This window comes from Pleurodeles waltl, chromosome 6, assembly GCF_031143425.1.
Source record: "Pleurodeles waltl isolate 20211129_DDA chromosome 6, aPleWal1.hap1.20221129, whole genome shotgun sequence".
Lineage (NCBI taxonomy): Eukaryota > Metazoa > Chordata > Amphibia > Caudata > Salamandridae > Pleurodeles > Pleurodeles waltl.
In genome coordinates this window covers 180345172-180360382 of record NC_090445.1, presented here as the reverse complement: position 1 = coordinate 180360382, position 15211 = coordinate 180345172, and the positions used below count along the sequence as shown (strand labels likewise).

The following is a 15211-nucleotide window of genomic DNA, read 5'->3' as shown; positions in this document are numbered from 1 at the left end:
CAAGACTCTAAAAAGGTTGCCATGTTTATATGATCCAGGTAGCCATTGATCGTTCTGTATTAATAGTGGGCTCTGGGAGGCGGAGCTCAAACTTACTGACTGGTATATCCTTACTCCCCCTCCACTAACACTGAGGAAGAGAACTTTCTGACCTTCCTTAAGATGTGATTACATTATGTCTCAGACAGGTTTGGATGGCGAGCCACTAGGGTGGTGGGTTGGGAGGGTGTTCGGTTTTGAGGTTTACCCACTATGGGGGACACTTAGATCACTGTGGGTGGTGTGGGGGGGATTGGGGGAACGTGTCTCCACTTTCATTCATCACTTTTCTGTATACGTCTGGGCTCAGAGCACAGGCTTGTGAGGAAGGGACATGTACACACCCTATGACTGACTTGTCCCTGTCCCCCATGTGGTTACATGGAATGTATGGGGCCTTAACTCCCCAAGGAAGAGATATAGGATCCAGTACTATTTTAAATGATGCAGAGCCCAGTTAGCATTCTTCCACGAAACGTACCTCACCAATGCGGATGGTACAGTAGTACAGAAGTGCTGGCAAGGTCAAGTTTATGTTACCACCTATTCAGCATGTGCCCAGGATGGGGGAGGGAGAGGTCCTCATACAGATATTACCAGGGACCAGTGCTTAATTTGTAAATAAAAAGGTGCCAGTGCACAAAGCCCTCCTGTTAAACACGCAGCTGCTGCTAGTACACGTGCGAGAACAGAATACTGAGGCAGCGTAATCCTGAAGCCATCTCGGGCCTCTTTAATCCATTTACGGCCACTACCTGCCCCTTCAGCTCACTCTTGCAGCTTTCTGCTTTCTCCCATTGTGATGCTTTTTCATTTTTCTCTTCCTCCGTCTTTCCCATGTGTGTCGTTTGCTCGCAGGAAATGCTTGAGGCAGAAAAATAAGTGCCGGCCCTCAAAAATAAGTGCTGATGCTCCGCACCGGAAACAACAAGCACAAATTAGGCACTGCCAGGGACACAGATTCTATTCCACATTGAAATTGTAGATCGTCATATTATACTGATCTGGGGTGCAAACAAGACTGCTGAGGGACAAACTAGATGGCAGCGATATAGCCCTCATAAACATTCATGCCCCAAACAGTGATCAAGCAACCTTCCTTACTGCCCTAGCTCCACACAGCTCATCGGTACTATACTACCCGATACTCGCAGGTGAGACTTCAATTGTGCATCTAAACTTGGATCAGTCCCATCTCCTCCCTCACTGGTTCACAAGCGCTCGCTTTTTGTGCAGCTGGATGGCAGAATGGGATTTGCTTCATTAAAAGCGGGCTTGCCACCCTGATAGCACCACATACTTCTACTTCGACATGCGTGATTTGTCAGTCTGCCTTGATACATTCCTTTTTACAGCACAAGTGCATTAACTTATCTCCCAGGTGGAATATTTGGCAAAAACCAGCTCGGACCACAAACTTCTTCTACGGACACTTGCATGGGGAGCTCCTAAACCATGCATCCCTACCTGTAAATTAAACAATGTGGCTCTTGATGACCCAGACTTTAAATCGTCCCTGACAGATACAATATGAGCCAGTTGGAATGGGAGACATTCAAGACAGTGGTGTCTGCTGACATTAAGCACCAAGAGTCACTTCTATCTCACCTAGAGTTGCCGTAAACGGGAGCCGCTCCCCAGGATCGGCTGAGGGCCAAAAGTGAACACCTGTTTGTGCTGTTAGAACGCCTAAATAGTTATCACTACAGGGCCTATATCAAAAAAGCACAAACCAACAAAGCTGTATGCTACTTGCCTGGCTGGCTGATCCCAACAGACATAGCTCCCAAATACTTAGAATGCACAGGGTACAAGGCAGCCCAGCTTATACCCAGGCTGATATCAATGGGTAATCTTGGCGTAATATTCTAATTTATATGCCCAGCAGCATGATACACCTCCTCAGGCCATTCATAACTACATCATGGCCGCTTGTATAAACCAATTGCCAGAGCCGTGATGGCTACTTGGGTGGAGAGATTACAATCCAGGAGGTTCAAGGGGAGATCAAGGTTCTAGCCTGGTGCAAAACGCATGGATGAGACGGGCCCCCTATTGAATTCCATGTTACCTATCTCGATATCCTGGCCTCTATGCTCACAAAATTGTGTAGTGCTGCCAAGGCTTTGGGATTCCTTCCTCTGAAGATAAGAGGCCTTACTTGTACCTCTCTTAAAACATGACAAACCAGAGGACCAGACGACGTCCTATAGGCCCTTGTCCGTTCCTAATATTGACTGCAAGCTGTTGAGCAAAATTCTGGTCAACAGATTGCTATCACACTTCGGCACCCTGATCAGTCCAGCTTTGTGCTAAATCGCAGTACAGTCCCCAATATCCGTCAACTGGATCAGGTGTTCCAAACCCCTCTGACGGACTCTACAAGGGCCCTAGCAATCTCTACTGATATTGAGAAGGCCCTCAATTCATTGCATTGGGAATTCATGTATGTAGTGATGGCAGGTATAGTGACTGGGTAGCAGTTTTCTTGGCTGGACACAACTCCTGTCCTGCTGGCACGGGTTAAAATTGACATTAATTTCATAACCCTGAGGAGTGGGGAGAAGCATCCAAGAGGTTTGCCCACGATCCTCTGTACAATTTGTCATGGCCATCGAGCCCCTGGCCCTCATGATTTGCTAAGTAAGACATTACAGAAGATTACACAACACCCCCTCGTTATATTTTTTCCCTGTATTCTGATGACTTGTTGATATACTTGCAGGGGGGAGGGATCTGATGTAGAGGGTCCACCCCAAGCAATGGAAACCTCTGGCACTCTCTCGGGGCTATGTGTAAACTGGGGCAAATAGAACGCATACCTGTTGCATGCCATGGCAACACAAAACTCCTCGCCTCCTCCCAGAAATAGTTCACATATTTTATTGGGAACTGTTCATGTTCAGATCCCAGAATATTAATGTTTACCACTCTGAGCCAACTCTATTGAAGGGCAATGTGAGAACAGCACTGCGCTTCTTCCGCCAACCTATGCAGTTCTGGCTGACTCTAACCATACTGGTAATGGGACGGGAAGCACTGTCAAAAATGGACTAGCTATTGCAGCTTTTTTAATTATTTCCTGCACTACCTCTCCAGCTCCCTAAATCATTGTTCCATGAATCAGACAGCCTACTGACACACCTCTAGAGGACGGAACAACGTAGGAATGCTCTGGATAAACTTCAGTAGCCCATAGATAAAGGCAGGATGGATGTCCCAGATCTGTAATCGTATCATTTCGTAGCACAGCTAAAATGGCGGAATATGGAGGGATCAACACTGGGACGGACTTGTTTCCTACCCCAGGTTTGTCCCTACTCGCCCTTCCCTGGTGGTCCGACTGCTCAACTGCAACCTGAGATCACCCAGAAGGTCCGCTGCTTGCCACCCTCCACTTTACACGGGGCGGCACCCTTCAACACACCCAGACAAAACTCCCATATGCTAAAGAGTTCTCCCTGGTGGTCTTACTGCACCTTCCTCATGGGTGACTGGTCCTAGTTGCATGACTGGAGCCGGCCCAGTATGGATACCCTCAGAGGCTGCTAGCCAAATGGATGATTGCAAAACCTCTGTGGCCTGTCCGAGGAATATATCCTTCCTCCGCGCTATTTCCTGGTAGCGCGGAGGAAAGATACTGGCTTTACATCGGACCTGGTGTTATGGAGCCTTGGCGCCACCAGAATATGAGGGCCTAGCCACACTCTTGAGATCCCTCTTCTCTATAAGGTGCTGCTTCCCAAAGATAGGAGCAACTGGGATGGCCTCCCCAAGTGTTGGGCAATTGACATGGTTTGAGAGATGAAGGGCACCAAATGGTCAAATATTCTGGTGTTCACTCCATAGGTTTCCCGAAACACCAGCTTCAAGCTGATCCAATACTAATATTTACAGAGTTTACTTTACTCCCAAACATATTATTCTGATATTTCTGGAGGCCCATACGGCCTTCCTACATTGTCAATTGGAGGATGCTGACTTACCATATGGTCTGGAACTTCTCAAAACCCATACCCTATTGGATCACAGTACAGCGCTTGGCAAATGTTGCCACTGACTCATCACTGTGAGAATCCCTGGAAGTGTGTCTGCTGGGATTGTTCCCACGATCCAAGATGAGACTAATTACTACCAGATTTGTGGACCTGGCATTGAGACCGTCTAGAAGACAACTGGCAATGTCCTGACAATCTCCCTCAGGACTGTACTTACAGGGAGGGTGGCGTGAACTGAGGAAATTGGCTGAGTGTGAAGGGGCACTACTGAAGCAGGAAGCACAGAAAGCCCAATGTAGTCCTGACCCTTCACAGGAATGGGAGTTGATCCTCTAGGATTGTCAGAGTATTGGCCAAGGACAGATAGTACCTAGCCCCCCACCCAGAAGGACTCTGCCGATGACTGATGGTCCGATAGCATTCCTAGAGTTTTAGTTGGCTGGAGAGCAAGGGGTTGAATACTAGCACAACAGGGGACTTTGGCAGAGGGGGAGGTGTTGATGGACTCTGGTGGTTTAGACACCTCCTCCCATCTCAAGTGCACTGTATCCATTTTCCTGAGTTTACTGAGGGACCATTTGTTATGATTTTCTATTATTAGTTTATTGCCGTTTTCCTTGCCCCTCTCCCCAATGATGCATTTACTCTTATCCCAGACTGCTTTATATGTTGTCAGTACTTCCATGTCCGGCTATGCTGCCATTGTTTTACAGACGTCCTCAATTATCAACAGGTTGTTCGCCACACCAGCAGCACCGTCGTCATTATTACTGCTAGGCTTGGTATGCTTGATGTATCCTCTAACTATTTTGTACGGGCCATGTACATGTCAGATATTATACCCTTTTATTTATTTTGCATCTTACTGTCACAACCCTCAATAAAATGTGTTTTAAAAAAGCAGCTCTGGTATGACATGGGAGTAACGACAGAAAGGTAAACCCTCAGATGGCAGGATTGGTCCTCCCACGACACAGAAATACTAGATGACCTATTGGGTTCGGTCAACGTTAAATCCTTAGGCACCTTTTGCATTGAATTTCACCTACTGGAACCCTCAACAATGGAAGCGGAAGTAATTGAGCCACTGCTTTGTTGGTCGGTTGGGTGCCAGCATGCCTTTGATCTCTGCTTGCCCAAACCTTCATTACACTGAGAAGAGAGTTGGGAAAAGGGGGTAATATATCATGTCTATACAACACTTTAATAACCATACTATGTTCTGAAGCTGTCCTTCAGGAGCCAAGGGTCCAATGGCAAACATTTTTTAGACACTGAATACTTTGAAGGTGAACTGGGACTCCCTGCTGGATACCCATGACAGAGAGCAATGTGAAGAAAACCTCAAATTCACCTTGTTCATGATAATGCACAGCTGGTACTGGTCCCCCAATAAGACTATGCAAGGCAGAGACCTGTATCAAGTTGAAAGTATGCAAGTTGAGTCATGACACCACTGAACACGTCACTTCTCACTGGCCGAGAAGGATGGCAAGAACCCTTTCTAAAGATAAAATATGTATTCTGTGACACTGGAGATAATCAGTAACACCCTCACCAGAGGAACAGGTGCCTGAACTTCTAAGGCTTGCATCACTCAAAAGTATTCTATACAAATGAAATGACCATATGCCTGTCTTTGACAATATCTGTAACTCAAGCTTGGAATACAGCAATGCACTGACACAGAGATAAAAAGCCCCAACCCCTCCCCTTATACTATACCTCCCTTTTATGATTATAATAATTAATCTGAAAATACAGTAGTTCATATGCCTCATCTGTTGGATGTCATCATGTTTATAGACAAACGCATTAACTTCACTGTTATAGGACATTGCAAAGGTGAGGACTATCGCTTGTACTCTATAGACTGCTGTGAAATGAGAATGGATGAATCACTGATTTTATTAAAAATCAACAAAGATAATTAAAACAATGTAACAAAGAATGCCTCTCCAGGTCCAAAGAGGTGCCTCCCCAAAAATGTTATATAGAATAGATTGTTCCTCCAGCCCTCACTCTTCCTTGTAAAAGTGAAGGGCCAATACATGGAGGAAAAAAGTGACAAACTAGAACCTTTAAAAAATATATTAAGACGGTTGCAGTGTACAGCATACCCACACCTATGATACAATTGAAAAGAAAAGGACAAAAAAGTTGATGATTTCAGCAAAGTAAAGGAAGATTAGATTTATAACCTCTACTGCTCTCTCAAATAATGCATATTTTATACAATTATATAAAATGGTCATATTATTTTCAACAATACCTTTTCATTGGACTTGTGTTTATTCCTTAGATCCTGCCCAACAGCTTTGCCAAGCGCAGAATAATGCACATTAGGTTTCTTGCCGTTCTTCAAAATTGGGAACTTCACTGTTGCACCACTTTCACAAACTTGCTGGAGACAAGTATTGTGTGGCTCAGTGGGGTTCATGGTTACTTCATACACATTCATTTGAATTTCACCTCCTTGTGTAATTGCACTCTAGAAAACAAAGTATTACAAAACGCTTTGAAAGAGTGTAAACGTCTTCATAAATCGCAACAGTATATAAAAGTAAAGTGATTGGTTACTCAGCGGAAAGCCCTAAGCGCTCTTTGCTATCTTTTAGTTACTACTGTATACACCCTTGAAAACAAAGCAGTGGCTGCAAGGGGCTGGCCCAAAGTCCCTCTCTTTAAGTATTAGTGAAATACTCATTACATGACCTATGAAAGCCAAAGTATTCTTTTACGTCAGACCAAAATTCAATGAACAAAGTATATCCCTTAAAGAGTAGTGTACCTTACTAATATCTGGGATGTTTGTATTTGTAATATAATTGGATATTCTTTCTTTAAGCTTCAGCCCCCCCACATCCACCTTTCTGCCTTTGGACTTCAAAGGGCCTTATTTTATCCATTCCTTGAAAGTGACCTGCCTAAAAAGTGGTGAACTCAACATGCAGTTATGGCTTTCTCAAAAAATAAGCCTTCACCATAAAGCTTAAAAAGACACACAATACTCTTTAAATCAAAATGTAGTAGCACATCCTAGTGAAAATGGTTCTCAATTCAAGAGTGGGGAATTAAAATTCTTATTCAGGCACGCTACAAACACAATCCTTAATGCAGAATAGATGGTACAAAAGGAGAGGTTTTCTGCCTGTAATCCTAGTTCTCGTTCATGTGAATCTCCATTGAAATCATAAACACTGAATAGTCCTGCCCATGTGCGGGGATCCTGGAGCAGTTCAGTCAAAGTGTAATTCGTCTTACTTTGGAAAGGCCAGCAAACATTTGTGACAGACATGTTAAATTTTTGCAGCCTTAAAAACAGGCTATGTTGCCAGTCGTTATTGAATTAATTTAACATTTTGGAAGAAAAAAAAGTCATACCCTTAAAATTACTTAAGAAAAATAAGTGATCTTTTAAAAATATCTGTCCCAAACACCTTTTCCTTCTTTTTAATGTAATAAGGAGTAATACATAAAAACGTAGCCTGTCTGAGCTGCAGCATTGAAACACTGCAAATAGGACAGTGCACCTTTAAGGGCCTTCTGACCTCCAATGTGCCATCATGCCCTGCAGGTGGTAGTTTACTCAGATCTTTTTGAAGAGCAAATCTACAGTACAATGGTATATTATGACTTTCCCTCAGGGAGGAGGGAGAGATGCTTATGGTTTCAATGGAGATTCCCCTGAGAGAACCCTGGGATTACAGGTAAGAAACCATTTCTTCTCTCACAGGTTCTCCATTGATAATCATTTGCACTGAATAGATTAGCAATCTTATCCTTCAAAGAGTCAGTGAAGAAAGAGATAAAAGAGTAGAAAAGTAAAATTAGGCAAACAAATTCTTTAGAGATGCTTGCCCCACTTGGGCATAAGCATTAGCGTTTGAATCAAGACAACAGTGGCTTGTAAAACTGTGGACTGATCTTCAAGTTGCAGCCTTGCGAATCTCAGCAATTGGGATGTTCCTAAACAAAGCAGCAGTAGCTGACTTACCCTGGTGGAGTGGGCCTAGGTTTACTGCATAGGGTTTTGTTTGCTTTTTGATAACAAGGTATTATGCAGGAGACAATCCTTCTAGATAAGGGTTGTTTGGAAGTGGCATATCCTGTCTGTAGAGGACCACAGCTGGGACAGAGTGGTCCTAAATTTCTTAAGATTTTGTTGTATCTAGATAGAACTTCAAAAGACTCCCACATTGAGAGCGTGGAGTGATCTGTGTGTAGAAGAGGGGTTCTGAAAGAATGTAGGCACAGTAATAGTCTGATCAACATGGAAATCTGGGACCACCTCAGGGAAGAATTTAGGACAGGTTCTCATCCCTACCCTATTGCTGTGCAATACTGTGTAAGGTTTGTGTGAACAAAGGACCTGTATCTTGCTAATTCTGCGAGCTGAAATAATGACTAGCAAGTAGGAAATAATGACTAGAAGCTATAAGAATGGGTGTGAAGGGAGGACCAATAAGGCCAGAGAAGATACTGTTTAACTCTCATGGAGGAGAAGGTCTCCTGAGGGGATGATATATCTTCTAAATTCCTTCTAGAAAATCTTTGAAGACAGGCATTCCGAAAAAGGACTTTTTGAAAAACTGTAATTGCTTCGAGAGGCACTCTAATTGAGAAGCGCAATTTCGCTTTAGTGAGATGGAGAAGATATGGAAGAATAGCCTCTTAATAACAAGTAAGAGGATTGGCAAAGTTCTGAGAACATTAGCTGCAGAATCTCTACCATTTGAAGTTATAGAAGTCCTAGTTTGGTTTCTTGGCGTCTCTACAGTACATCCATGGATTCTGCAGAAAGGTTTAGGTGGCTATATTGTATGAGTTCAGGAGCCAAGCAGTCAAGTTCAGAGAGGGACAGTTGGGATGTTGATTCTGGTCTCTGAACTTCTGAAGAAGATCTGGTCTGCAAAGCAGCTTCCTATGTGAACACTGGGAGCTGAGGGAGATCAGTGTACTGCCACTGTTGAGAGCACTCCGGAGCAATGAGAATCATTCTGGCTTTCAAGTGTAAGAACTTGATAATCCCTGTCGGCAGTAGGGGAATTGGATGAAAGGCATAAAGATGTTGCATGACCAGTCGATCCATAGTGCATTCCCCAGTGTGTCTGGTTGGTTGAACCTCAAAGCAAAGCTTAAGCATTTTTAGTTTTCTCTGTCTGAGAAAAAACCTATTTAGGGAAAAACGCAATTAGAGAAGATGGTGTGAAAGTACAGCGTTGTTTAGAACCCATTTGTGATTCTGTTGAATGAATCTGCTTAGTGTGTCCGCCCAAGTATTCTAGGTTCCCGGAAAATAGACTGCTGTAATCTTGAAACCCCTGCCGATGTGCCACTTCTAGATTGTTAGAGCTTCCATGGACAGAGGTCTGGATCCCCTCCCTTCCTGTTTGTTCAGATGATGCATGGATGCTGTATGGTCAACTGAACAAGAAGATCGTCTCTTCTGAACAACAAGCAGAAAGCCTTCAGGGATAGATGTACCACCCTCATTTCCAGAAGGTTGATGTGGTAAAGACTGCAGGCCTTAAATATGCAGATGGTCCTTATGAGCACCCCAACCTGTCAAGTAAACATCTGTCACTATGATTTAGGCTGGAATGTCTTGGTGTAAACTCATCCCTTTGAACAGATTCTCTGTGGGCACCATCATTTGAGTGATTGCTTCGGAGCAGTGGTCCAAATCACTCTGTCCTACCACCTTCCTGAGATCTGATCTTCCAGACATTGTTGGGGAGGCGACCTGAAGATATGTGCATGCAGAGCTAGGAAGATGGACAGTGCCACTGAACCCCTGAGGGAAGAGACTTGTCCCACTGTTTGATGGGATGTTTTCTTCAGATTGCGACATTTGTGAAGAATAGATAATCGTCTCTTCTCCTAAGGAAACATTTATGCATAAAGTGTCTAGAACTGTACCCAGGGAATGCAGGGAATGAACCGGTGTGGAGATGGATTTGTCATGATTCACGTGCAGACCTCGTTGAGTCATAATGGTTAGGTGATAATGTTGATTTGCTTGCTGACAGAAAGACGTCTTGATTAGCCAATCATCCAGACATGGATGAATATTTTCATTTTTCTCAGGTGGGTTGTTACAACCGTTATACATTTGGAGAAAGTCTGCAGTGCGGACTTGAGGCTGGAGAGAAGGACTTTGTATTGATAGTGATCTTTTCCTACAATGAACCTCAGGAACTTTTGATGCTTTTTGGCTATTGGGATGTGAAAATAGGTATCTTGGAGGTCTATTGAGCATAGCCACCCCCCTTGATGGAGGTGAGGGTAGATCTGATAAAGAGACAGCATTCTGAATGTTTCTTAACAAACACATTTGTTCACTTTCTAGAGGTCCAAAATGGGTCTGTATTCATTTTTGGGTGCTTTCTTCTTCACCAGAAAATTAACAGGAATAAAGTTCCATTCCTTTAAGATGAGAGCGGACCTTCACCACCAAGTGTTTCGGTAAGAGGATGGATACTTCTTGTTGCAGTTGATCTTGCTGGTAAAGGGAAGGTTTCTTCGGTGGAATAGGCGGTGGTGGACACTTAAAAATGAAACTGTGCCTCTGGTCTACAATATTGAGAACCCATTTGTCGGTGGTTATCCTTTGCCACTCTTGCAGGAAAGATGTTATGCTTCCCCCCTACTGGAGTAGCCGAAAGAAGCAAGGGAAGAGATGACTCATTGTTTGCCACCCGTTATTTTAGTGGCTTGGAGAGATGACTGCTGTACTCCTCAGCTTCTTGACTTGTGGCGCTGTTGTTGTCTATGAGACTGCAATGATTGTTGCTGCTGTTGTCCTGTACACCAATGAGGGGTTTGAACCCTTTGGTGGAAATAGCGGTGGTCATCTGACCTTTAGGAATGTCTCCTATATTCTCTCCTTTTTTCAAGTCTGACAGCTTTGACAGTGTCAAGCTTGGACTTCATCCTAGACATATCAATGTCCGCATGACAGCCAAATAACGTGCTAACTGAAAAGGCAGGTTGAGAATCTGGTGTTGGGTTCCCAGCTTCAAACCTGCCAGTCTCAGGCAAGATAAAGGCCGAAGCACTAGTCCATGACAATAACCATGCACTGCTAAATGGTTTGAAACCATCATTCCTTCACTAAATCTTCTGAAGAACATGATGCATGTCTCTAAGAAGATCTTCTAGGAACAATCAAATGGAGTTCTAAAGAGACCTGTCATAGAGTCCTAGTAGAGCAGTTGCCCTATCAGCTTTCATGGAAACTACAGAGGTTCCGCAGACTTTTCTGCCCACTGAATCCAATTTATTGCTCTCCTTATCAGACGGTAGTGTAGAAGATGGGGCCGTGGTGTGAAGTTTGTGCACCGCTGAACTAATGAGAGAATCTGGCACTGGAGTGGAGCAAAGAAAATACAGATCTTGAACCAGAGGTCTGTATTTCTTTTGCAGGCATGATGGAGCAGCTTCACAGCAGCCAGAGTCAGAAAAAGTTTCATCACTGGTTCATAGAGGCATGGAAGCAAAGTTGCTGACCCTTGATGAAGTGTCTCAAAAATTACCGAAGTGGATGTAGAAGTAGTAGTTGGTAAATCAGTACTCATTTTGTTAGCTCCCCTAACAAGTACTACTTGGAAGCTGTTAATATGATCTATTAGAGATATTCTTGATGAAGGAGAATCCGTTAAGGTAGGCCAATACAATCCTGAAGATGGTGTATGACAAGATTGTGAGGATCTTGGCCTACATGTAGAGTATCTTCTCTTTTTTTTTTTAGTTCTTTTTATTCAACTCAAGCTGAAGGTACAATGTGCATAAATGACCATGAGAGTTCAGCTTAGTACAGCAGCTATGCTTACATCAATTTCCATTTGCCATGTTTATCCAGACTCTACATCTTTTGGTGCTTTTACAACCCAAGCAGTATTACTTCAATGCATATCTTATATTTGCTAATTTTCCCCCTCATCGCCCAGTGAGTACGGATGTTTCTATTCAGGCCTCATGTGTTCCCTGGTTGTCAACCAGGGTCCACATATTTTCTCCCATTTATTTGGGAATCCTCGGCTCTGATACACCACTTTCTCAGCTCCCTGGCACCAGTCCAGATTGGACTCCCAGTGTTCCACAGTTGATAGGGCTGGGTGACCCCCACAGTCTCGCAATGTTTCGCTTGGCCACCCCAAATGCCAGCATCACCCATATCCTAGCATATCTGGGTATCAGCTCATTCTCTGTTATATGCAATAGAATCCACTTTTCTGATAAATGGTGCTGGTGTCCCAGGGTCTGCCTGACATGCGCGGTGACCGCTGCCCAGTAGGGCTGTATCACCGGCCTGGCCCAAAGGATGTGAATGAAGGTGCCCATTTGCTCACAACCCCGGAGGCATGTAGGTGTGTCTACTTTATGGAGAAGGGTTCTAGAACAGTATGCCCTATGTAGGAGCTTTAACTGTATCAGACTAAATATGGATTGGATTGCAATTTCCCTTGGGCTCTGCAATGCCTCCTGCCAATCCTCCTCTGTTACATCTCCCAGGTCTCTGGCCAACGCTTCTCTGAGGGATCCCAGTATGTCTGGGGCATTGTTCAGGAGTGTTCTGTATATCAGGGAGATGGTATTTATTGTTCTGGGAGGAGCCTGTCCTCTAGTGGACATCTGTATCCCTGATGTGGCACCACAGAGCATGGCCCAACTGTAGATATTTATAATGTTCGGTGTGTCTCATGCCATATTCTACCTCAAGGATTTCGAAGGAGATGTATGCTTGGTCTCTCCAGACATCTCCCAATAGTTCGATGCCCAGTAATTCCCATTTGATGAAACCCTCCAATTTACCCACTTCTCGCAGGAGGTCACTATCCCACAGGGGGGTCTGTTCCGTTAATATGCCTTGAGTTTAGGGCACTTGTTGCTTCCCTCCAAACCCTCACCACTGTCCTGATGTGAGTTGGAAGTGTCCTCTCTGCGTTATGCCTATAAAGCACTGTTACGTAATCTCTCCTTCCCATTTGTGACCTGGCGGCATCTCAAACTTAACCTTTAGGTGTGAGGTCTGGTGTGACAAAAGTGAGATCTAGGTTGTTTGGTGTGTGTCACTGGCTCAGTAGCCATATCTCAACGTTGATCGCATTCTCCTCTTCATCTTGTAAGTGTTCTCAACATCGACCCAGCTCTTGACAGTGAGCAAGAAGGTGCAGTGCCTCCTGTTGACATTAAGGTCCTCATAGTGGAAGGAGAACTTTGTCTTCCTCCAGATGTTTTGGATCTTCCTCTGCTGGAATCCTCAGAGCATGATGTAGGGGGAGGGGGGCTGGTAGAGGGTGCAGTCTCTCCTTATCTGCCCCTGGAGAGTGTCCTGCAGCGAAGACACGTCCTGGGGTCATGAGAGTCTGGCAAACATAAGATATATATCTCATGTGGGTCTGTTTTTGCCATTTTTCCGCAGTTTGCAAAAAAGAGATGGCACTTTGCAAAACATTAAGATACATTTCCTGTCAGGAAATATCTAAAAATATTCTACGCCCTAGAGAATGTCAAGTGAATAAGCTTTAAAAAGTCTAAGATGAAAATTATTGAGGAAAAAACGTAAACGTAAATAAGGCAGACACAAAAAAAGAACTGAGTAAAGTGCCACATAAATGGCATGACAGGACACTGGAGGTCAGAAGGCCCTAAAGGGTCAGTGTCCTAATTACATTATTTCAATGATGTAGCATATACAGGCTACATTGCTATGCATTACTCTTTCCCTTACTTTACTTTAAAAAGAAGGATGTTTTCAAAAGATCACTTTTCTTTTTTATTTGAGTGATTTTTTCTTCTAAATTTTAAAGCAATCCAATAAAGACTGGACATAAAGCCGGTTTTAAGGCTGCAAAAATTTAACATGTCTGTCACATATGTGTCCTGATTTTTTAGAAGCAAGGCAAAGCAGATGTGACTTTGAAAGAACTACTCTGGGATCCCCTCACGTGGGCAGGACTATTCAGTGCTTATGGTTATCAATGGGATGAGAAAGAAGTATGACTGTTAAACATCAAGCTTGCATCACTTTAAGGCTTTCGTGGATTAATGAAGGTATACAATTAAAAACTTGACTGTAAATCCACAGTTGTATGGTTATTTTGCATTTGCACATGGAAGTATTTGAAAGTGGTATTTACAGACACCTGAAAATTATGTATATGGAATAACAAGCCCATTCTCATAAAACTCTTTAGGATGGTGCAAAGCCTTCTACTCCCAACCAGTAGGCAACCCATTCTTATTCTAGAGCCACTTTCATGTTTAAGAGAGCCATATTATTGACCACTTGTACCCAGTAGCAACATTTATTGTAAAATACAGTGCCCATTCCGCTGATTGACCTCTTTAGTCTCTTGACACATTAACTGGACAAACTGGAGTAGCCAGTAAGGGAAAAGTACCAAGATATGGCCCACAACAACCTTTAAGGAAATGATTGCCACCGACCATCCCTCAATTCTCGTTTACATTTTACATAGTGGTCACACCTCTTACTTATTACATCCTTTAGTTTAAAGATGTCTGGGTTCCAATCTTCAAAAGTATTTTGGAAATATAAAGGAAATTCCATTAGAACAATGATTGGTTAGCAAGAGTATGCCTCGTTCACACAGCCAAGTTCATGCATGAAGAGTGATATAACTGTGTCTGTAACATTCAACTGCAGTACAGTTAAAATGTATATAGCTAACAGTGTGTGGGTACAACCTGCACAATGTATATAGTCTAAGTTCCCTCCTTAAACTACCCCATGAACAGGTATATCTAGGGTGCAGAACTGGCAGAACGAGAAGAGCTAACATGTACTAATGAGCAACATCTTCATATAACTCTCTCATTCACCTGGGGTGCAGTATATGCAGTAATTCCTTCTCCGTGGTTGAATATGAAGGAGGGAAGTAAGCTAGAAAAATGACAGAATGGGTAATATGCAAGACTAAAACTGACCTGGGCAAGGAGGGCGAGCAAGTATGAGGAAGCATCTTACTTGGATATAAAAGTGCAAAGGATGGGCAAACTGAAAGGACCTTAAGTTCTCCAAGACTTCAAGCAATTACCACAGAACTGGTTTTAGAGTTAGAAGCTGAACTGGACAAAATATTCATCAGCTTAAACAAAGAAGACGACAAGAAAGTCAAAAATGGTTCAAATCTCACAGAGGTACA

At 43.5% G+C, this 15211-nt stretch overlaps 1 protein-coding gene across 2 annotated transcripts in view; it reads right to left on the bottom strand.

Moving 5' to 3' along the window:
- NBR1 (NBR1 autophagy cargo receptor) overlaps positions 1-15211 on the bottom strand; it is a 751844-nt gene that overhangs the window by 639871 nt on the left and 96762 nt on the right. For both annotated transcript variants that reach the window (XM_069237768.1, XM_069237769.1), the window contains exon 6: positions 6310-6528. In XM_069237768.1, the coding sequence (XP_069093869.1) occupies positions 6310-6528 (219 nt within the window). The remainder of the gene's footprint in view (positions 1-6309; positions 6529-15211) is intronic.